Source organism: Chiloscyllium plagiosum, chromosome 30 (assembly GCF_004010195.1).
Source record: "Chiloscyllium plagiosum isolate BGI_BamShark_2017 chromosome 30, ASM401019v2, whole genome shotgun sequence".
Taxonomy (NCBI): Eukaryota; Metazoa; Chordata; class Chondrichthyes; order Orectolobiformes; family Hemiscylliidae; genus Chiloscyllium; species Chiloscyllium plagiosum.
The window spans coordinates 17,902,012-17,926,502 of NC_057739.1; the positions used below are offsets into that span (position 1 = coordinate 17,902,012).

Consider the following 24,491-nt stretch of genomic DNA (forward strand, 5'->3'; position numbering starts at 1 on the left):
ATACAATGGGTCTCTGGCTGATTATTTTGTTTATCTCTTCCTAGTCTCGGAACACTAAGACCAATTGTACAACTCATTTGCGGGCCTGGCTGAAATCAGCTAACTCAGGGCATAAAGAGTATGTATGACACAGCATCCATTCAGAGCCCCAATATCTTATTCAAAATGTTCCCTTCTCATTGACCCAAATGAGACTTGCTTCAGTAACAGTCTCCCTCATATCATGAAACTTATTTTTTGGAAACCATTCTCCTTACATCTAATATTAACTTGTTTCTTAGTTTTAGGCACTTAGCACGTGCCCTTGTCTGTGAATCTATAATGTGTGAGTGCTGAATAAGTTCATAACTTTAAGTCAATAGTTGTACAATCATGGTTCAATGGTATTTGATAAGATCTGTAGACAAAGCATGGATATGAAGGATGTCTTTCATTTATGATGTTCTTCCTAAAATAATTCCCTGTTTCTCCAGAGCAAAAACTCAAAATGGAAAACTTAGTGGTTTCACACATAAACGCTTACGGATTCAAAATCTCATGGAACGCAACGGACGGGGCCTATGAAAGTTTTGTTATAGTGGTTAGAGATTCTGGCAGGTTGTTGGAACCAATGGAGCACAGAGTGCCAGGCGATCATCACTCCATTAACATCACTGGTCTGATCACTGGGATTGGTTATGATATTAATATCTATGGTGTAGTCAATGACCAGCTCTCTAAGCCCCTATTTACTAAGACGGCTACAGGTATTTTTACTCAGTTGAGGTCTCTGTTGCTTGTTTGTGTATTCTTTTATTGACACAGAATTTTGTTTCTCTTTCAATGCAACACATTAACCCTCTGCAAACTTTATCCAGACTGAGAATGTTCACCAATATCTTCACATTAATATTTGTCTTTTTTTCAGAATTACACAGTTTAAATAAGCCTTATGAGAAAGGGGCATGGACTAAACAATCGTTTTGGATTAAATCAATTAAAAAGTAATAGGACATTGAGATTTTTATTTTAAAATGTTAACATTGTGAAATTTTTTCAAAGTTGACAGGGATGAGATATCATTCTACATCAACAGCAAGAAATGAACTTGTTGCAAATTGGAAGATGATTTTTTACCACTGCAGCTTTTATTTTCCATTCCCTTAGAAAATATTACCAATTTTTAAAAAATTTCAAGCCATGTTAAAGTACCAGTTAAACTAGAAAGCTATTCCGCGGAAAGATCTTGAGCTATCATTTTCTGAATGTTGGTGGAAAGAAGACTTGGAATAGGACTTAGAGCATGAAATAAATTGTCAATTAGAAAGAGAAATAAATCTGTTTTGTTTGAAAACCTCTTTTCTCTTCCAAACTGCGCTTGATGTGGAACGATTTCAGTTTTCATCAACTTTTGCACAGATATTGGAATGTCACCATTACCAAGTTTTTTTTAAATAACAAAAAATTAACACCAAAATAAATCAAGTGGTGTTTTTAAAAAAAATGTGTGAATTGACTTTGGAATCTCAATCTAGTTGTTAATGGACATGAGCTCACACCATTCATCTTTCATTTAACACATAAGATAAGCATGAATACAGCCAATGTGACATGTTGGCATATTGATGCTATATGAATATTCTGAGGTGAGGGTTGATGGCAGTATAGGGCAAGGTTTGCTCTGACTTTGAATGACATATTGGCTTGAATGTGATTGATGTTGACACAGGCTTATAGTGGGAGAATGTTCAACTTTCTATGATATCTTGATGAGAACCAAATCAATATCAATGAGATTTCCTGTTATCTATAAATCAGACCAATATTTACAAATGACTTCACAATAATGACTTTTTGAGCGGGAAGGGGCATTAAATTGAAGGCCTGCTGAAGATGCAACCTTTGTTTCTGCATGACCATTTTAAATTGCTTGGTCATTATTACAATCCCCTCCTGAAATATGGCTTTAAATCAGAATGATGGCTTTTGATTATTGTCAGATTGTGTCTAACCATTTTACCAGGCTCCTTGGAATGTATTGGACTTCATCCCTGTAACATGGAATTCACACTGAAAGTGCTCACTCATAGTGTGTTCAGTTTGCTGTGTTCAGTTTCTTGTGATTACTGAAACCTTTTTATCTAGTTGTGGACATACTAATCACTATGTTCTTCCAGCATTCATGTTGTTTTCTTTGTATGGAGTGAAATAACTGCTTATAATTGTACTTAAATATCCTCTGTAATTCTTCTTGATCCCAATAACCAAATTATTTCTTGTGTACGTCTGAAATGCTACTTGATGACTTCTTTAGGTTTGATATTGCCTGCATACAACAACCTTATGATGATGTTCAGTCAATGCTTGTACAAGGTCTAATGAATATCTTTGCCTTTTGTCGTTGTTAATTCTCTGTTGGTCTGTAAGTGTCTCATCTCCCCTTTACTCTGTTGCTTGGATTGATTACCATTTCAAAAGGTTAACACATAAGCCCCAATGTTTTTATAAAGCTAAATGGACTGAGTTCTTAAGTGCTATGCAAAATCAGGTTTGGATGGAATGGGGAAAGAACTGAAATCAACTCAGATTTATTCACTATAGAGAAATGTCATGAACAGTCAATATTTTCTAAATTTCTAGAGGCACACAATACATTGTTATTGCATGAACAATTGATAATTAACTTACATTTTAGGTTTCTAACTGATTCCAGATTGTAAACAGTATTTTGGTCAAATTATTTCACAATTTACTAATACATTTGTGATTAAATTATTCAATTAAAAAAGAATTAATTGCTTTAATTATTGGTAGTCCAGACTGGCCTGTCAAAGCAAGCATTTTTTTCGAGTAATTGATATTAACAAACAAAAGTAATTATTTATAATTTAAAGGCAAGAAGGAAAGCAGGAACTTACATAACTTGTTTCTCCCTCAGAAGCTGAGCCTGAAGTGGACAACTTATCAGTTTCTGATGTTACCTCAAATAGCTTCAAACTCTCTTGGACAACAGATGAGAATGTCTTTGATTACTTTAGCATTAGCATTGGGGATTCGAGAAAGGAAACTGCACCCCGGGACTACATCGTGTCAGGGGAACTCCGAACAACTAACATCACGGACTTACCCGATGGTACTGAGTATGAGATTTCCTTGGTTGGCATTTCAGAGGGACGATATTCACAGCCATTAAATACCATAGCAACCACAGGTATTATTGTATTTTTTTTAACAGACTCTGCATTTATTTTTCTTTCACAACTGATAGACAATTTTATTTTTTCTCCAGGTTCAACTTTTTTTTTGCTTCTGGACTATTGACAAGCATAGATGCTGGCCCTTGCCTTCAATGAATTGTTTTCCAAACTTCACTGATAAATATTTCTACTTCTATTTTTGTCCCTTTTAGAACTCGCTTCTGTTGCCATTCTTCCTTCAAACAATAGACTTCACCAACATGCCATTAATAAGCAGTTGACAATTTTCTACAGAGCAGTAGGAGGGTGGGCTGTTTGTGAAAAGCCAAAGAAGTTGAACAGAATGAGGAGCATGTTTGTTGAGAGTAGAAGTCCCACTGTCATGTAATGATTCTGAAGCAAAGTGAATTGAGTTCAACAGTATTGGTGATGCAGCATTATCCAAAATGTACAGTTCCACAGTTTAACCATAATCTTGGCTTGTGGCCTGCACTAAGATGCAATCCCAACCAGCAGCTGCTTCAGTTTGAGTGGTCATGGTAGAGGTTAGAAACATTGTTTGCAAAGGTCCTCAGTTAACGTTTAACTCCTTACCTTTAAGTAAATTCAACTACTTCATAGGGCTATTTGGAACCTTGTATCCTTGTATGGTGGGGGATAGGAGACGATTTGATGCTGGTGTTCGGAGAGCAGTTTCGGGTTGAATAGATGTTGAGGACAAATAAACATTCTGGAGTTTTATTGTGTGGCTACCTTTAATAATCCGGAGAATTACATCTCTAGAAGTTTCCATCAAATCAATGCGTGAGTAAAATTGTACCAATATCTATGGATTTTAAAGTAAGCAGCCATTTTTTTTTCCATTCAGTGCTTTCTCTCGTCAGTAGTCAGCAATTGATTAAAGTTTCAAGAGTTCCTCTATTCTGCCTATTAGCAAGATATTTTTAATATAATGGCTTGATATTAGAATATTTGAAGATTCACTATCACATTTGATGCTAATCCATTTATTCTTATATTGTGCGGGATGCTTTGAATAAATTTGCTTTATGTTTCAGTTGGTTTGCAGTACTCTTGGCCATTCTTTGATTTCGTTGCAATGTCTTGGCTTTCAGTGCATGTGCAGAGCTGTAAGTGACACGTGACAGGACCTTCTCTGCTCTGCACCTCCTGGTTTTTCCACTTAGCCCGGGCAAAGCTGTTTCTGCTTTTCTTTCATAGTCATTTTCCCTCTTGTTTTTTATTACAGGAAGTGTTTATGCAGCTGTTGTGTATTCAGATTTTGTTGTGTGTCTACTTCCTGTTCTTTGTATTGTCAAGCACTGCAAGTGAAAATCAGTTAAATGGATGTGTTGATTTGTATAACAAAGGATCTGAAGATCATATATAAGCCAAAAAGACATTCTAAAGATAACCAGTTAATAGGATTTCTGCTGTCTTTATGAAACATGCTAGATAAGCATATATACCTGGTGACAGTATCAACAGTTTTATGCATTGTTTTGCCACAATATTGACATCATGACAAACATTGTATACCAATGTTTCATCTTTGTAAACAAATGGACAAAAAATGCCAATCATATTTTCAATGAGATGATTGGTATCTTTAAGGTTTGGGCAAAATGATCCATATGCGAGACTTTAAACCAATGATAAAAATGTATGTTTTCTTTGCTGTAACTTATGGGCACTCAGTAATTTATTAGTGTGCAGCCTCATTAAGATTGCATCTCCATACATGATTTTTATTTTCATTTACCGTTCTAGGATTTGCTTCATCTTATCCTTGTTCTCTGCTTTTATGATTGATTGCCTTTGTTTTAATCTTAACGTCGTGCTATATATACTTTCAGATCAGATCTGATATTGTTTCCGGGCTTTGGAAGACATTCAATGTGTAACTTCGGAAATTAGTCCTACCATTATGCCTTTTGTTCAAATTTTGTCATGGTTTTCCATAGTGCCTAAATCTGTTAAGGTGTCCAGTTGGAATACACATCAAATATGCTTGACTTCTGTTATCAACTCTCTCTGACAGCATTAGGAGCTCCTAAATTTCTGCAGTTTACAGATGTCACCGACACTACAGTGACACTCTGGTGGGACGTTGAGAGCAGCTACATCACCAGCTTCAAGATTATTTATGTGCCAACTGATGGAGGTAAGACGCCACATTGACTTGTTGGAACCTCTATTTTATATGCTGTCAAATATAAAGCAAGTCCATATTCAATTGTTGATCTTCAAAAGTAATTTAGATTACTTACAGTGTGGAGACAGGCCCTTTGGCCCAACATATGCACACTGACCCACCCCCCCTACACCACGGGCAATTTAGCATGGCCAATTCACCTAACCTGCACATTTTTGGACTGTCAGAGGAAACCAGAGCACACCCACGGGGAGAATGTGCAAACTCCACACAGTCAGTTGCCTGAGATGGGAATTGAACCCAGGTCTCTGGCGCTGTGAGGCTGCAGTGCTAACCATTGTGCCACTGTGCCGCACACGGGCTGCTCAATATAGTTTGTTGAAAAGGGGCCCATCAGCTAAATCAATTGAACTCTTTGGAGCATGACATTTCTACAAGGTACAAACTGGTTCTGGAATTTCCCATTGACATTACAAAGAGCGTAACATTTACTTACCTCCCATACTGCCTGAAAGGATGGCAGAAGCACATCCAGTACTAACTTGCATAAGGGAATTGGCTATATGTTTGAAGGAGAGAAAGTTGCAGGATGCTGAGGAGTGAGCATGTGTGGCAGGGTTGGAGATTGTACACGAGGAAATAGCTCATTCAAAGCACCAGCATGGGCACGGGTGGCTGAATGGCCTGCTTCTGTACAGTAAGATTCTATGATTCTGTACCAATTTTCTCAGGTCCAAGTAACACTGTGACAGTCGATGGCGGGAAGACACAAACTATACTGAGGAGGCTGACCCCAGCCACTGAATATGAAGTCAAAGTCATTGCTGTTAGAGGGCTTGATGAGAGTGAAGCAGTTTCCGGCACAGTGCGTACAGGTAAGTGAAGGGGAAAAGGGCATCAATAGAACACACAATCTCTACTGCCAAACTAAGATACTATTCACTGATTTGTGACAGCTTGACGAAAATTTGAAACGTTTATTGTGCAGAGGATGCACATTTCATCTCTGCTCCCTTTCATTTCTCCAGTCATCATATGGATCTCTGAGGTCTATGCATTGCAGTGTGTGGAAAAATCAGAAGGGAGTGTATCGGAAAACAAAAATGCTGGAGATATGCTATTGTTTTGAGTCTAGATAACTCTTCAACAAAGTTTTCGTGGAAAGAGAGCAAGCTAACATTTTGAGTCCAGATGAAAGCTTCACAGCTCAGAAAGAATGTTGCTTTCCATATGTTTGTGCATCCCCATGGATGTAACAAGACATAACACCTTTAATAAATGTTAAACAGTTTGAATACTTTAATTCACCTGAATTGAACTCAAAAAGTGTAGATCCTCTTTAGTCTAGGAACCTCTGATAGCACAGACTGAGCCAAAGTGAGTTCCAGGCTTCACTTCCACTTCTATTTTCAGGTTGACTTATGCCAGGAATTGCAGATGCATGGTCTCACTCTGTTGGCTATATTCCATCGTCTAAATCAGGCTAGCTCCCAAGATCCAAACCATTGCAGACTTTCAAAAATTAGCTCTCAAGATTCTGTTGTCAGAATAAAGAGAACAAACTTAGTCCTTTAAATCCAGGGAACCTGGGCAACTTATTCCTCAGGGTCTCCAGAAAATAACAGGCTGTGGAATCTTGACTGCAACTGAGCATAACAGTGAAGGCAAAAAGGTGGAATAGAATTCAGTCATAACTCAAGTGTGAAAGAGCCTTCATTGTAGTCACATCATCTTCATCATAATTCAACAGGGCTTCAGATTGGTATGACTGGTCGGCGCAACATCAAGGGCCGAAGGGCCTGTACTGCGCTGTGATGTTCTATGTTCTATGTTCAACACTAGTTGGTGACTGACTCTGCCATCTTGATATGAGTGTAATGAATTATGAAAATAGAAAGCAGGGATGTAACTTTCAAATCCATCAGCGACCTAAGCACAAGGGACAGTGTGACAAAGGTAGTGTTAATTGTTCCCTCGAGCCTGTCATTGTTCTGCTAGATTTCACCTCAAGCACAAAGCCTTGACTGAGGTTCTGGAGGTGAATAGAGTATAATTGCTTTCCTCTGAGTGGTAGAATATTGAAATACACTTTAAGATTCTCCTTCTGACCAAAGGCAGGTCTGATTCATTATGCCACAACCGATAGGAAAAGGAAGCAGGTCCAGAAACAACCCCAGCCAGAATTGGGATTCAACCTGCTGTTGTTGGCACTGATATGAGCTACACCAGACATCCAACCATTGAAGTGACCACTGCCTCCCCCAAATCAGAACTGCTGTGCTAACACGCTCTTTTATATATGTTATGGAACAGACCAAAACCCTCAAAATATTCAAAAGAGTTTCCACCCTAACCTTTTCTATTTAAAAGTTAAATATAAAGCTTGCATTTTGATGCAATTAGATTGGTCAAAATACCAAATTTAAAGCAAAACACACTTTATTAATCCACTCTAATTAAAACACAATGAAAGAAAGAAGGAATTGGAATAAATTAACTCAAATGGAAAACTTAACAGAATAATAGATACAGTAACAATTACTAATTATCACAGATGAGGTGCCAGAAGAGTGTAGGTTGGCTAATGTGGTACTACTATTTAAGAAAGGTGTTAAGGACAAGCCAGAGAACTATAGACGGATGAGCCCGACGTCAGTGGTGGGCAAGTTGTTGGAGAGAATCCAGAGGGACAGGATGTATATGCATTTGGAAAGGCAAGGACTGATTAGGGATAGTCAACATGGCTTTGTGTGTGAGAAATCATGTCTCACAAACTTAATAAAGTAACAAAGAGGATTGATGAAGGCAAAGAGGTAGACGTGATCTATATGGACTTCAATAAGGCATTCAACAAGGTTCCCCATGGAAGATGGTTAGCAAGGTTAGATCTCATGGCATACAGGGTAAACTAGCCATTTGGATATAGAAGACAGAGAATGGTGATGGAGGGTTGTTTTTCAGACTGGAGGCCTATGACCAGTGGAGTGCCACAAGGATTGGTGCTAGGTTCACTACTTGTTGTCATTTATATAAATGATTTGGATGTGAGCTTAAGATGTATAGTTAGTAAGTTTGCAGATGACACCAAAATTGGAGGTGTAGTGGACAGAAAAGAAGGTTACCTCAAATTACAACAGGATTTTGATCAGACTGGCCAATGGATTGAGAAGTGGCAGATGGAGTTTAATTTAGATAAATGCGAGGTGCTGCATTTTGGGAGAGCAAATCTTAGCAGGACTTATACACTTAAGGGTAAGATCCTAGGGAGTGTTGCTAAATGAAGAGTGCAGGTTCATAGTTCCTTGAAAGTGGAGTCCAAGGTAGATAGGATAGTGAAGAAGGCATTTGGTATGCTTTCCTTTATTGGTCAGTGTATTGAGTACAGGAGTTGAGATGTCATATTATGGCTATACAGGACATTTGTTGGGCCACTTTTGGAATATTGCATGCAATTCTGGTCTCCTTCCTATCAGAAGGGTGTTGTGAAACTTGAAAGGGTTCAGAAAAGATTTACAAGGATGTTGCCAGGTTTGGAGGATTTGAGCTGTAGGGAGAGGTTGAATAGGCTGGGGCTGTTTTCCCTGGAGTGTCGGGGGCTGAAGGGTGACCTTATAGAGGTTTATATAATCATGAGGGGCATGGATAGGGTAAATATACAAGTCTTTTCCCTGGGGTGGGGGATCCCAGAACTAGAGGGCATAGGTTTAGGGTGAGAGTGAAAAGATAATAAAGAGACCTGGGGAACAACTTCTTCATGCAGAGGATGGTGTGTATGGAATGAGCTGCCAGAGGAAGTGGTGGAGGCTCATACAATGGCAACATTTAAAAGGCACCTGGATGGGTATATGAATAGGAAGGGTTTGGAGAGATATGGGCCATGTGCTGGCAAGTGGGACTAGAGTGGGTTGGTATATCTGGTTGGCATGGACGAGTTGGACTGAAGGGTCTTTTTATGTACATCTCTATGACTCTATAACTGTTTCAAGATAGTAACATCCCATAAATACACTCTTTGGCAAAAGGTAAATTCAGAAAACAGTTTGTTTCACATGCAACACATAACAGGCAGAGAACCCCCAGCATTTGGCTGTAACCAAGAGAGGGAGAAAATAGCTTCCACCTCTTCAAGACCCCAACAGCAATTGCTGAAAACTAAACTTAAAATCCTTGATTCAGTGGGTGGCAGCTTGACCACACCCACTCAGGCTGCTTCTATTGTTCCAACTTTGAAAAAAATACACACAAGACTTCACAAATTGTTTATCTTCTCATTTACTGCTCAGCACCTGTCCCCCAATCTCTCTCTAAAAGAAACCAGAATAAAACACACCTCTTAAAGCCACTGTATCATCACACATGCACGTTGCGGTCTGGAGCTATGGATACTGATTGTGGAAACTCCAATTATTTTCCTTCCTGGGAACCTTGCACATTTTTGCCTTTGGCATAAATTGGAAGGAATTATAAGTTGATCCTAGAGTTGTGAGTCACTGGTATGAATATATATGCCTGGTCCATCTCATCCTGGAGTGGGACTTGAATTGTCGATTGCACTGGTAAGAAAGTAATGTATTGCATTATATTTTCTCCTTGATTGACAGCCCTGGACAGTCCATCAGAATTGAGAGTTGTGAAAGTCATGGATTCTGAAGCCCTACTGACATGGAAACCCACAATTGCTGCAGTAGATGAATATGTGCTCAACGCTCATACTGAGGATGGTAAGGACAATCACTCAATCATAAAAACGAATCTATTTTAAATTAATTATTACTTATGAAAGTTAACACGAACAAGATAGAAAATTGGTTTGTGATTTTTCATCAAAATATCCAGGATTGATTTTACAAATCAATGCTACTGAAGCATAACCTATCAATGGTCGATATGTTGTAAAAGAAAGACAGACCTCACTGTCTTAATTTACAATGGCTCATAAAAAATGGTCTGTGCATCCTGTGACAATATCATAAATGCCTTCCTCTGATAATATTTCTGATTTCAATGGATATGCCAACTCAAGCAGATCTCAGGAAAGACAGTGACAATGTTCGTGCACATAATCTGATTCAGATTCCCTACCATATTTATGTTTCTGGCTCATTAATTAATGTGGACAGTTTAGTGGATATATTTGCTGAAGACTAATTGTACATTTCAAAATATAAATATTATATACAGAAGAACCTCAATTATTCAAACGACATGGGTGGGGGGTATTTTGTTCAGAGAATCAAATGCCATATAACACAGTTTCACCAAGTATTGGGCTCCTGTGATCTTGTTTGGATAATCCAAAATTTGGATAATCAAATGCCGGATAATTGAGGTTCCTCTATACATTTACATAAAAAATTGTGTGTTGAGATCAAATCAGATTTTAGTTTTCAAGCAAATACTGTACTGGAAATGCTCAACAGGTCCATCAGCCTCTGTGAGGAGAAAGGATAGGTGGCAGGTTTGTAAGAAAGTGCTCCTTATTATTGCAAGAAAGATTGAAGTCCAGAAATACTTCAAAAATACTGGAACAAAGTAAAAGGGGAATAGCAAAGAATTATGGAGTGTGAGTTCTGCAAATTGTTTCATAAAAATAAGTTCATTATATAGAAAATATGCAGTGAGGTGAGAGAGAAATGAGAGGACAAGAAAATATACAAAAAGTCGACAAGACAGGGGAGAGGTCCCTGCAAACAAGATAACAAGATAACAAAGGAATATCTGAGATAGAAATAACAAAAAGGATGTTCATATTAATTTTTTTTTACTCTATCCATCTTTAGATAACTCTATAGCTATTTTCATACTGCATATTAAGTTGAACTTGTGTACATCTCTAATTAGTGTGGCTGAATGAATATTTTGCATTTATATTGTGCCAAGTACTTTGGAAATAATGGATTTGATTCTGAAGTGATGCCACCGTTATTATGTAAAGCAAACACCGAAAGCTCATTTTCACAAAGAGCAAACCATCAAATAATCTAGTCTCAGCTTGGTCACTGAGGGAGTGATAGTAGCCAGAACAATGGGAGACCTTTGCTGTTCTTCAAGTAGTACCTTCGACCTTCCTACATAGATGACATCTCATCTGTAAAATCACAGTTCCAACAATGCAGCTGCACCTCAACATTGTACTGAACAATAACACCAGGTTATGTACTCAAATATTACATGATCACATTAGGCTAATTAATGAGCCAAGAACTCATGGTGGTGAAGATAAAATTTTAGCGTGAATAGAGGATTAGTTAATCAAGAAAAGACAGAAAGTTTAGATAAGAGGGTCATTTTCAGAATGCATATCTGTAACTAGTGCCACAGAGATCAGTGCAGGGGCTGTAGGTTTTACAATGTATGTAGCTGTTGTGGGTATGTTCACTGAGGTGGAAATTTGGTTTGCCGACATTTCTTCCCCTTTCTAGGTGATACCCTCGGTGCTGCGGAACCTGCTGTGAAGCGCTGCTGTACTGTGTCATTTGGAATTTATTTGGTTTTGTTCCCATTTCTTCTGGTTGCCAGTTCCAGTTGTTCATTGCAGTGGCCAGTATATTGGGTCTAGATCAATGTGTTTATTGATGGAGTCCGTGGCATGCTTCTAGAAATTCTCTGGTTGTCCTCTGTTTGGCTTGTCCTATTATTGTTGTGTTGTCACAGTCACATTTGCTGTCCTTGTCGTCAGTAGATGGCAGCTATATATTCAGAGGACACAGACCACAAATTTGACTGGGATAACAAAGATAAGTGGGAAGGCAAATAGTGAGCATGACAGAAATAGTCTGCAGAGATATATAAACAGGTTAAATGAGTGGGTAAAAGCTTTGCAGATGGAATTTAATGTTGGAAAATGTAAGATTATGCACATTTGGCAGGAAAAATATAGGAGCTAAATATTATTTAAATAGATGAAGACTGCAGAAAGCTACAACACAGAGTCACTTGGGAGTCCTCATCCATGAATCACAAAATGGTAGCACCTAATTTCAGCCGATAATAGAAAAGGCAAATGGAATGTTTCAAATGGAATGGAATTTAAAAGTAGGAAAACTTTTGCTGTAACTATACAAGGTGGTAGTGAGACCACAGCTAGAATACTATGAACAGTTATGTACCCCTTATCTAAGGTGGAATGTACTGGCATCGGAAACAGTCCAGAGGAGGTAGCCTAGCTGATATTGGGGAGGGATTTTGTTATGAGGAAGGGTTGGGTAGTTGGGGCTGTACCCACTGGGATATAGGAGACTAAGAAGCAACCTTATTGAAATATACAAGGTTCTTAGAGGACTTGACAGGTTGGATTCAGAGAGGTTGTTACCTCTTGTGAGTTAGACTAGGACCAGAGAGCATATTCTCAAAATAAGAGGTCGACATGTAAAACAACAATGAGGAACAACAATGAGGATAGTGAATCTGTGGAATTCTTTACCACACAAGGCTGTCAAGGTTGGGTCATTAAGGCTGAGATGGACTTTTAATTAATAAAGGAATCAAGTTTTGTGAAAAGGCAGGAAAGTTGAATTAAGGATTGCCAGATCAGCAATGAACTACTATGTCTTATGGTCTTAAATCCATAATGAAATGTGGATCCAAAATTGAATTCTGAAACTGTTATAAAGAAGGTATTACATGGAGGCATATAAGTCCCTTATATAATTATGTGAAGTGTCCTACAGCCAATAACATTTAAAGTCAAGTCACTGTTGGAATATATGAAACAGAACCATCAGTTTGCACACAGTATGCTCCCACAACCAAGTATGTCAACGGCTAGATGATCTGTTTGAAATTATCTGTTGATTGAAGGATATACATTTGAACAGACACCAGGGAGAACAACCCTGATGTTCATTAAAACAGCACCTTGCGTTGGTCTTACATCCAGCTGAAAAAGTAGGCAAGGCCTCAGTTAATTACCTCACCTGAAATTTAGTACCTCTGACAGTGCAGCACTCCCTCAGCACTCCATTGGACTGTCAACTTCTTGGACTTCAACCTATAACCTTCTGACTCCAAAAGCAAGAGTATTGCCAACTAACAATTGAAGCAAACTGACACAAGGATTAAGATTAATTTCTTGCTCACATAAGTGGAAGAAAATTTTACATTATCATTTTCAAATAAGAATGTGTAGCTGCAAATCAATTGGACAAATAAGCCTAAAATCAGATACTGATCCTTCTTTTTCAGCTTCAGCTCTTCAACAGACAGAAAGGGTTTCAGGGGACCAAGTGCAGACTACCCTCTCCTCTCTTTTCCCTGGTACCTTGTACACTGTGTGGATCAGGGCTGTGAAAGGCATTATGGAAAGTTCTGCTGCATCTACTACTTTTACAACCGGTAAGTTCTACTCTGCCTGGAACCCGGGTTCAATTCCACCCTCAGGTGATTGTCTGTGTGGAGTTTGCATATTCTCTTCGTGTCTGCGTGGGTTTCCTCCGGGTGCTCCGGTTTCCGACCACAGTCCAAAGCTGTATAGGTCAGGTGGATTGGCCATGCTAAATTATCCATAGTGTTAGATGAGTTAGCCATGGGAAATGCAGGGTTACAGGGCTTGGGAAAATAGGTGTGGGTCTGGGTGGGATGCTTCTCAGAGGGTCATTATGGGCCGAATGATCTGCTTCCACACTGTATAGATGCTATGCTTCACAAAAGCATTGTTGAGCTACCTAAATAGCTATTAGGAGATATTTAGACACACGGCCAATAGCTTGGTCAATGATGTCGGCTTTAAGGAGTGGCTAAAGGAGGTGAAGAAGTCCGAGGCAAGAATTCTAAAGTCTGAAGCCTAGGCAGCTGAAGGTAAGTAAAAAACAGAATTGAGAATGAGTAAGAGATTAGATTAGATTCCTTACAGTATAGAAACAGGCCATTTGGCCCATCGGGCTTCACCAATCCTCCAAAGAGTAACTCACCCAGACCCATTTTCCTACCCTATATTTACCCCTGATTAATGCACCAACACTCTGGGTAATTCAGCATGGCCAATTCACCCTGGCCTGCACACCTTTGGATTGTGGGAGGAAACCAGAGCAAGCCCACACAGACACAAGGATAATGTGAAAAATCCACACAGACAGTCACCCAAGGCTGAAATTGAACCCAGGTTCCTGGCACTGTGAGACAGCAGTGCTAACCACTGAGTCACCATGCCACCCATGAGGTCTAAACAGGAACTGCCAGATACTGACCTGAGGGGATCTGGTATGAACTTTTCATCCTGCTGCTCAGGCCCTGAAGCCTGGGCTTTGAGAGCCGACAGCACTGGTAAGATATAGCAACAACTAAAGATTCGGTTATGTACAGAAAGTGGTAGGGAAACAAATAGCATGGGTGGCCATTAACAGGAACTTTAATAAATGTAGCTGAAAGGTATAAAACCATGAATGAATTTCTTAACCCTCACACAAAAAAGCTTTTATTGATCATTGTTAATGTTAAATAATGGATTAAAATCTTTCTTAGCTGCAATGCTGTCAGTTGCACAGAAAACAAGAGTGTGATGGAATACTGTCCATTTACTTGGATGAGTGCAGCTCCAGCAATGTTCAAGATGTTTGACACCATCTAGGACACAGCAGCCTCTGGATTGGTGCCATGTCCACAAACATTCATTCCTTCCACTACCGACACTCAGTAGCAGCAATGTGAATCATCGACAAGATACACTGCAAGCATTTACCAAAGATCCACAGACAGCACCTTCCAAACCCATGACCACTTCTATCTCGAAATCCAAAGGCAGCAGGTACATGGGAACACCACCACCTGCAAGTTTTCCTCCGAGCCATTCACCATCTTGACTTAGAAATCTATCATCTTTCTTTCACAGACATTAGGTCAACATTCCTCCCTAAGGGGAAATGAGGCTCTCCCTACAACACTTGGATTTCACCAGTTCAAGAAGGTAGCTCACCACCACCTTCTCAAGGGCAACTGCAGCTGAGCAATAAATGGGCCAGCCAATGAAGTCAATGCATTGCCATAGAGTCATAGAGATGTACAATACAAAACAGATCCTTCAGTCCAACTTGTTCATGCTGACTAGATATCCTATATTAAGCTAGTCCTATTCGCCAGCATTTGATCCATATCCCTCTCAATCTTTCCTATTCATGTACCCAAAAGGCATGGATCTGAATGCAATCAGTTTTCATTTATTTAATGGTTATATATTTTTATTCCCTCAAAGCCATTGATCCACCCAGAGACCTGAGAGTTGGAGAAATTACAGCAACCAATGCCATTGTTTCTTGGAAACCTCCACAAGCTAAGATTGAAGGGTACATTATGACCGTGGAATCTGAAGATGGGAGACCACAGGTAAATCCTACCGAGGGTTGATTCTCTCCGCTGTTGAATTTTCAGACTACCTTTTGTCCATCATACTGGTGCTCACATTGACTTTATTCACTGAAATTGGAGAAGATAAAAAAATTCAACCCACTGCAGTTCTCATTCAAAAAGAGTGAAGCAAAATAAAGTAGAAAGATGATAAATCATTGGGCAGATCTTTGTACTTGAGAGTTGGATGCGTAGCAGTTCACACCTCGCATTATTACAGCTATTGCAGGCCATTCTGCCCCACCTATATGTTGTTACCCTTTGAACAAGCTGTACTTCTGATCCCATGATGCTGCTACAGATGCATTTCTTTATTACTTGGAGATGCCAGTGTTGGACTGGGGTGTAGAAAGTTAAAAATCACACAACACCAGATTATAGTCCAACAGGTTTAATTGGAAGTGCACTAGCTTTCGGAGCGACGCACCTTCATCAGGTGGTTGTGACGAAGGTGTGGCGCTCAGAAAGCTAGTTCTTCCAATTAAACCTGTTGGACTATAACCTGGTGTTGTGTGATTTTTAACTTTCTTTATTACCTTTTCATTCTCATCATTTCTTAAATGTTGAATCCATCTTTACCACCATCTGCAATTATACTAATATGCTGTACAGTTCACAACCCTCCTGGACAAAAAAAAGAAATCTCCTTCACACTATCCTAAATTTCTGACAAATTAACTTGTCACTTTGGTTCTAGTTCACTGAAGTGTTGCTTTGATTTACTTTGTCCTATTCTTTTGACCTTTTCTAAACAGTGAAGTCCAGTTATTTCTTAATTCTGTCTGTTCAAACCAAATCATCACAAGTTTTCACCAATGCTTTTGTCTTAGTTTTTGTCTATACTGGCACTCTGCTGATCCCACAATCTCCAACAAAGTGAGAATTAGAGGTTACTGGCAGATGTGATCTCTGTAACCATGGAGATGATTTTCTGAGAAATGTTAAGGCTGTGAGTTGTTCCTGAGTTATTTGGGCAGTCAGGTAACTTTCTTGGGATAAATGTCAGATTAGTGCCTTTGGCTGATTGTTGCTTTGTCTCAGATGTATACTGTATTAGAAATGTAAATTCCCCTTTTAAGGGTCAACAAGAACAGCTCCAGAGTTGATTGAGAGCAAGTGATATTCATTGGAATTTGTATTTAAGAAGTGGGTATGGGGATTTCTCCTATGGTACAGTGGTACTGTCCCTACTCCTGGACTATAAGACTGGAGTCTTATACCCCTAACCTAGAGAGGGGTAATAACATATCTGAACAGGCTGATTGAGGAAAAATAAATGAAATAAAAAACAGAGAACTGTTTTTGGTCCCTTCCAACTCTGTTATGATATAGTCTCTTCCTGCTTCCAGACCTCTCCTTCACTTTTGGTGATCTGCACTGCCTTTAATGGGCTTTGCAAGTAAATTATGGAAAGATGGGTGATTTACTGGTGGTGGTTAATAAGTGTAAAAAGAAAACACGGGTGATTTGGTGATGGGGAAAAGAAACTTCCAGTTGTGTGTAAGAGCACTTCTGAATATAAAACACAAGTGCTAGACTTGTTGAGTTGCATCCCCTTTTTCATTATATGAACATATTTTTGATGTTCTTTTGGTTGCACTCCAGGTTTTTGGACATCTGTTGAGGAAGGATATGGGCAAGTCAGAGGACACCCCCTTGTAGGTCTGCTCCTGGGCCTGTCCAAATTGGCAAAAAACAGGTCCTGGCAGTGGAAGGGGCTCAAAGTTGCTGACTGAGTGCCCCTCTTTCCCGGCTACAATTGTGCCTGGGTATCCCTGGCAAGGAGGTATGCAGTATGGACCAATATCCTCAAAGTTTTTAGAGAAAGGTGGGCACCACATGGGTTGGCATGCCTTATCTGTCATTCCAACTCCAGTTTGATTTAACCTCCTCCCTCTTCTCCTACCTCTCCCTCACCTTTGATGGTCTGCATTGCCCTTAATAGGCTTCACATGTAAATTAATCAATTGGAAAACATGAATGATGGTAGTTGTTAATAGATGGAAAATAGCACAGGTCACTCAGCAGGTCTGGCAACATCTGTGGAGAGAAATCAGAGTTAATGTTTCAGTTCCTTCATCAGAATCCCATTTGTTTTTTGATTCTTGTTACATTGTCCCCTGGTGGGCAGTGTTTGTAGCAAATTGTTCATTGATAAACTTGTGGTCGGCTTTTAAAGTAATTAAAAAACAAAGTTGGCTTCTTCCCCAGTGAAATTTGACTTCTAGGTAGGGTAAGTGGGCAGAGGTGAAAGATAGAAACTGGGGTTTGTGCTAAACTGTACATTTACAATAACACGTGCAAATCCCTGCAAGTCCTTTGCCACCTTTGTAACAAAATAGATATTGGTCTGTTAAACACTACACATCAAAGTAAACAAACTGAATCTTTCTTCAATGTGACTTTTTATTTTTATGTGCAATAGAGAATTGAGTATTTCAGAGCTACAGATACCTCATACAGCATGAGTGAACTGGTTCCATCAATGACATACATTCTGAGACTCCAGGCCTACACAGGGTCAGAGAGAAGCAATGTGATAGAGACCAGCTTCATAACAGGTATGTGCAAAACTCATTGAGTATGCTGTTACTTATAGATTTTATCAGAAACATTGGGATATCGATATAACAGTTCGATCTCTTTACTCCCAATTTTTATCTCTCTCTGAATACCTTGACTTCCCAAGTAAATGTTTGTCTTCGCTTTAAATATCTCAAATCAATCACTCTATGGAGTTTGGGATAGTGTGTTCTCTGCCAATACGCATACACTTAACGAGTAAATAAGATAACTAATTTCAAATCTTAAAATCTACATGTACAAGCAAAACATTTACTCAAAGGTAACAGTGTAAAATTCTTTTGAAACTTCTTCTAACATAGCTATTATTTGACATATTAATGAGGATTTGATAAATATTAAAATCCAGGTAGGCAACGTTGTTTCAAAATTCTCACCATTGTTCACAAAGTACTCCACGGCATTGCCCCCTTCTATCTCCATAACCTTCTCCAGATCTATAATTCTTGAGTATCTCTGCTACTTCTGGCCCCCGGAGCTTGACATTAGTCCAATGTTAATTATCCCAACATTGGAAACTGAAAAAGAGGCCAAACCTCTTTGATTAGGAATCCCTTCCCTAAGCTTTCCATCTCAGTTTTCAATATGCTTTCAGTCAGCCTGGTTCAGTACTATTTGGTGTTGGGGATGTCAAATTTGGCTTGAAGCATCTTGGAATATTTTGTTTTGTTAAACATGCTGTACCACTGTAAGCTGTTGCTCTAAAATGCTATGATGTTGAAATCTTCTGTTGACTGGGGTGGGGATCAACTTAGAAGTCACATGACACCAGACTATACTCCAACAGGTTTATTTAAAATCACAAGATTTTGGAGAACTGCTCCTTTGTCAGGTGAAGTGACTTCAAAAGCACTAAAAGCTTGCGATTTTCAATAAATCTGCAGGACTATAATCTGGTGTTGTGTGACTTCTACCTATAAAATGCTACTCATGGAAAACATTGAAAAGTTTATGGCCATCTTCAAATTTGACATTTACACTCTGAACGAGAAGAATTAAGTATAGCTTCCCTTTTTCTGCAGTTGGCTCCTTGTATCCATTCCCCAAGGATTGCTCCCAAACATTGCTGAACGGTGAAGCCAGTTCTGGACTTTACACCATCTTCTTGCGTGGAAATCGTTCTCAGCCATTGGAGGTGTACTGTGACATGACCACTGATGGAGGTGGTTGGATGGTAAAGTAACACTTTTGTTTATGGGAAGTCCATGAGGTGAATTTCTTCCTGTTGATAGTTTCACTGCAAATGATTGTGCATATACAAAGCCACCTCATGCTCCTCATCTTGCCCAAATAATCAACCAGAAGAAATTCATCCTTCTGTTCGTACATGTAGTTACTGTCAAAGTCACAAATTCCAATAAGGTCATCATCAAATCCGATCAAATTGAGAAAAAGAGCAAAACGTGAAAATATTGATGGCTGCTTGCTTACTTGCAAATTCACTGTAGTTCTGAGGATAGGCTGCTCAATGCGAGTAAAGATATTATTAACAACCCTGTACTGAAGTCTGCCTCTCTGTATACTGGCAGTAACCATCAGTCACAGTAGCATTGCATTGTTATGTGCCGTAACTCGAATGTGAAGATAAATAAGCAAATGGAAAACCTGCAAAAAAATTTGAGGCATGAATATACTGAATCTGAACATAGCAAGGTTACTAACTGTTTTGAAACACGTGATGTTTTAAAATGTTTTTTAGAACAAGACTGTTTAGAGTTACAAAATGATCACAGTGCCACCTAGTGTTGGGGGATTGAATAGTTTCTATAGTCAACAAGATCCAATAACTATTTAGATATGGAGTGATTATTCATAGCATCAAATTGCTGTCACATATGAACAGCCCATTATGTCAGCTGGTCTGAAAGGACATGGCACAAGGAACACCTGCCCGTGCTAGACACTGCTAGGAAGGAGAAGGAAAGGGATGTTACAAAAAAGAGAGCAACTCACTGTAAAATAAACTGTCTTTATTTTGTCACACAGAATACTTTATTTTACATAATACAGGACCATTTCAGACAGGCTACTGCTTCCCATCACTTGAGAATGATGTCTGCTTTCTTTCTGCTCTTTGTGACACCTAGAGATGTATTCAGAGCATACTCTAACATCTACGTTAGACAGATAAATGATATCTTTAAGTGTTGCCATCATGATGTGTAACAAGCATACAACGCACAGGAAGTGATTTACTAAACAGTAGCTATTTAGTATTCCATAAATAATTAATCAGCTGTAAATGACTAAGAATGCACATTACTAATTGCAAACAAAAATTCAAAAATGTACAACTAAAAATATCAATTTCAATGTAATTTAGAGGAACAGCAAGATCCATCATGCAGGATAGCCATCTTAGGAGACAATGATTTAGAGCAATTGGAATAATGAATTGAGTGCAGTTACCTTGGATCCTCACACATTGAGGGTTGTGTAGAAGAATCTTTAGGATAGCATATGAGATTTGGGGAATGATAGTGTACTTCAGAGGAATATCAACCATGGTCCAAGCAACAAACAGCACTAGAAAATATGAAAGGACCAATCTTACCAAATTACACTCGTGGTGAGGAGCCATGCTCCCCCTCATGGGGAAGCTCACCTCAATCTCCTGCTGTTCATTCCAGGAATTAGGAAAAGCCCAGCACCATGAGTTCAATTCAACCCAATTAATCCCAGAAAGAAATCTGTTAGTCATGTTCTTTACAATCCTATACCATTTTAGTGGGGAAAATGTTAACGTGTTCATTTGATGTTCCCTCATTTGCTATTTTAATTCAGGTTAACTCACTTTTTAAAAATTTATCAAAACCCTTACCAAAGTGTAGAAGGTGTCATACAAACAACGTGAGCTTTCATTTTACAGTATCCAGGCAGTGACAACTCTCGAAGTAATATTCCTGAGATGTATGGCAAGAGTCAAAACTCTTATTAATCAAGTGAAAAATCAAATTCTAGGTTTTTCAGAGACGCCAGAGTGGCAGAGTCGATTTCTTCAGAAACTGGAAGAATTACACAAATGGATTTGGCAACCCTTCAGATGAATTCTGGTTAGGTAAGTGTAACCGTGTGTGAATTATCCAATACTTTACTACAGCAAATCCAGTTTGCCCATTAGCTTTTTTTGGTGATGGTTTGCACAGATGTCATTATATCAAAATGGCATTGCAACTTCTGTTTCCTTACCCATATTTCAGATCCATAGATATTTTTTCCATACACTTAGGACAGTTACATCTATTTTTCACATCAACACAAAACTCGCATGGCTACGCATTGTCGTGAATGTGACAGGATAACAGGAGAATGGATTTCTCACCAGCTATAATTTTAGATTAGATTAGATTACATTACAGTGTGGAAACAGGCCCTTCAGCCCAACAAGTCCACACCGCCCCACTGAAGCGTAACCCACCCATACCCCTACATTTACCCCTTACCTAACACTACGGGCAATTTAGTATGGCCAATTCACCTGACCCTGCACATCTTTTGGACTGTGGGAGGAAACCGGAGCACCCGGAGGAAACCCACGCAGACACGGGGAGAATGTGCAAACTCCACACAGTCAGTTGCCTGAGGCGGGAATTGAACCCGGGTCTCCGGCGCTGTGAGGCAGCAGTGCTAACCACTGTGCCACCGTGCCGCCCACAATATGATCAGAGAATATGATCAGAGAATTCCTACTATATGGAAACAGGCCATTAAGCCCACGCCAACCCTCTGACGAGTATCCCACCCAGACCCATCCCCCTACCTATTACTCTATATTTCCAGTGACTAATGCACCTAACCTATACATCCCTGAACACTATGGGCAATTTAGCATGGCCAATTCACCTTACCTGCACATCTTTGGACTGTGAGAGGAAATCAGAGCACCCAGAGGAAACCCACACAGATGCAAGGAGAATGGCAGCATGGTGGCTCGGTGGTCAGCACTGCTGCCTCACAGCACAAGGCTCCCAGGTTCGATTCCAGCCTTGGGCAACTGTCTGTGTGGAGTTTGCACATGCTCCCTGTGTCTGTGTGGGTTTCCTGCGTGTGATCCGGTTTCCTCCCACAGTCCAAAGATGTGAAGGTCAGTTAAATTGGCCATGCTAAATTGCCCACAGTGTTAGGTGCATTAGTCAGAGGGAAATGCATCAGGGTGGGTTACACTTTGGAGGATCGATGTGGACTTGTTGGGCCAAAGGGCCTGTTTCCACTCTGTAGGGAATCTAATCTAAATGTGCAAACTCCATGCAGACAATCACCCAAGGCTGGAATTGAACCTAGGTCACTGGCACTGTGAGGCAGCAGTACTAACCACTGAGCCACCATGCCACCTTATGATCTGACCTGTTATGAAGCCACATTATAAAAGTTAATAAGTGTTTTACTGGCTTGTTATGACCTTTGAGAACATATTTTGCTATGTTTTTTAATTTAAAAAGAAAGCCGATCCTCCTAGCATTGGAAACCAGTATGATTTTGTTTTTGCATGTGCATGTCAGGTCCAGCTATAAGACTAGTTTAGTTTGGAATTATGTTCGTCTTGGACTGGTTGGACTGAAAAGTTTGTTTTCATGCTGTAGGACTCTATGACTCTATGAATGTTTTGAACATCTAAATGCAATTCCAAGTCTGCTTTCTATACTCTCAGTCTCAGCCAGGCCAGAAAAAGGGTGAAAATTTGCTGGTTTGTCTGTGAGTTTCACAACCAATGGTTAAATATCCATAAGACCATAAGGCATAGCAGTGGAAGCAAGGCCATTCAGCCCATCGAGTCCACTCCGCCATTTAATCATGGCTGATGGGCATTTCAATTCCACTCACCCGTACTCTCCCCGTTGAAGTTAATTCCTTGTGAGATTAAGAATTTATCAATGTCTGCCTTGAAGATACCCAATGTCTCGGCCTCCACTGGGCACCGTGGCAATGAAGATGCTGAAGGTGGTGTCAAAGCTATTTTTAAACTAGCTGTTAATAGATGAGGGGAGCAATGTCCACCTTTCTCTTCTCCTGCAGAGTATTTCTCACACATGTTCCTTTCACTCAAAATTGGATCAAATATATATTTTTAAAAAATAATCAACTAACAGAAGAATCCTCTCAACTCAGTCTGCCAAACAATCACCATTCAAAAAGTGCATAGTCTCCCTTCTAAAACATACAGGAGAAGGTAACTGTACAAGTCAATATGTTCAGCTTCAGTAAAGACAAGCACTTAGGAAAGCAGCCAGGATAGAGAAAGTTAGGGTTTCACAGGACAAGGCGATTGCTCTGCCCCCATTCATTACCAATGGTAAAGGTTTAAAATCAATGGTGGTTTGACTTTCATCAGTACAACTTATTTGGCCTCAATTGAAATGCAGAAAATAGGAGTAGGAGTGAAACTTTTGGCCCATTAAATCTGCTGGGCCATTCAAAATGATCATGGCTGATCCTTCGTCTTAATTTCATTTCCCACTCTCTTACCATACCAGTTGACATCTTTCACTTCTTTCTCAAAGAAATTTAATATCTTGGTCTTCACAGACTTCTGCATTTGAGAATTCCCAAGGTTCACTACCCTCTGAATGAAGAAATTTTACCTCATTTCAGTTTGAAAGGGTTTCCTGTTTATCCTAAGACCATGACCTGTTGTTCTGAAGATTAATATTATCACTGCATTGAGTCTTTCCAACCCTATCAGAATTGTATATGTTTCATTGAGATCCCTCCCTCATTCTTCTAAATGCCATTGAATACAGGTCCAATTGAGCTAGTCTCTCCTCATACAACAAACCAGCCATCCCAGCAATCAGTCTGGTAAACTTTTGCTACAATTGTCTATGGTTCCTCTATTATGTTAGGTACCCAGGTGCTTAGGTTTCACCCGACATACACAAAGATTCAATTTGGGTTTTGTTACCAGTAGGCTTCATCTTAACCAGCATGTATTCAGACCATAAGACATAGGAGTGGAAGTAAGGCCATTCGGCCCATCGAGTCCACTCCGCCATTCAATCATGGCTGATGCGCATTTCAGCTCCACTTACCAGCGTTCTCCCCGTAGCCCTTAATTCCTCTAGACAACAAGAATCTATCAATCTCGGCCTTGAAGACATTTAGCGTCCCGGCTTCCACTGCACTCCGTGGCAATGAATTCCACAGGCCCACCACTCTCTGGCTGAAGAAATGTCTCCGCATTTCTGTTCTGAAACGACCCCCTCTAATTCTAAGGCTGTGACCACGGGTCCTAGTCTCCTCGT

The 24,491-nt window shown here is 39.6% G+C and overlaps 1 protein-coding gene across 12 annotated transcripts in view; it reads left to right on the forward strand.

Annotated features, from left to right (window-relative positions):
* Positions 1 to 24,491, forward strand: part of tncb (tenascin Cb) — a 330,609-nt gene that overhangs the window by 296,080 nt on the left and 10,038 nt on the right. For 10 of the 12 annotated variants that reach the window (XM_043719942.1, XM_043719940.1, XM_043719944.1 and 7 more), the window contains 9 exons: positions 2,918 to 3,190; positions 5,218 to 5,340; positions 6,063 to 6,206; positions 9,933 to 10,052; positions 13,516 to 13,665; positions 15,518 to 15,648; positions 18,095 to 18,230; positions 19,275 to 19,426; positions 21,214 to 21,310. In XM_043719942.1, the coding sequence (XP_043575877.1) occupies positions 2,918 to 3,190; positions 5,218 to 5,340; positions 6,063 to 6,206; positions 9,933 to 10,052; positions 13,516 to 13,665; positions 15,518 to 15,648; positions 18,095 to 18,230; positions 19,275 to 19,426; positions 21,214 to 21,310 (1,326 nt within the window). Of the gene's footprint in view, positions 1 to 473; positions 747 to 2,917; positions 3,191 to 5,217; positions 5,341 to 6,062; positions 6,207 to 9,932; positions 10,053 to 13,515; positions 13,666 to 15,517; positions 15,649 to 18,094; positions 18,231 to 19,274; positions 19,427 to 21,213; positions 21,311 to 24,491 lie in introns of all 12 variants that reach the window. The other 2 variants (XM_043719951.1, XM_043719950.1) reach the window with 2 other exon arrangements.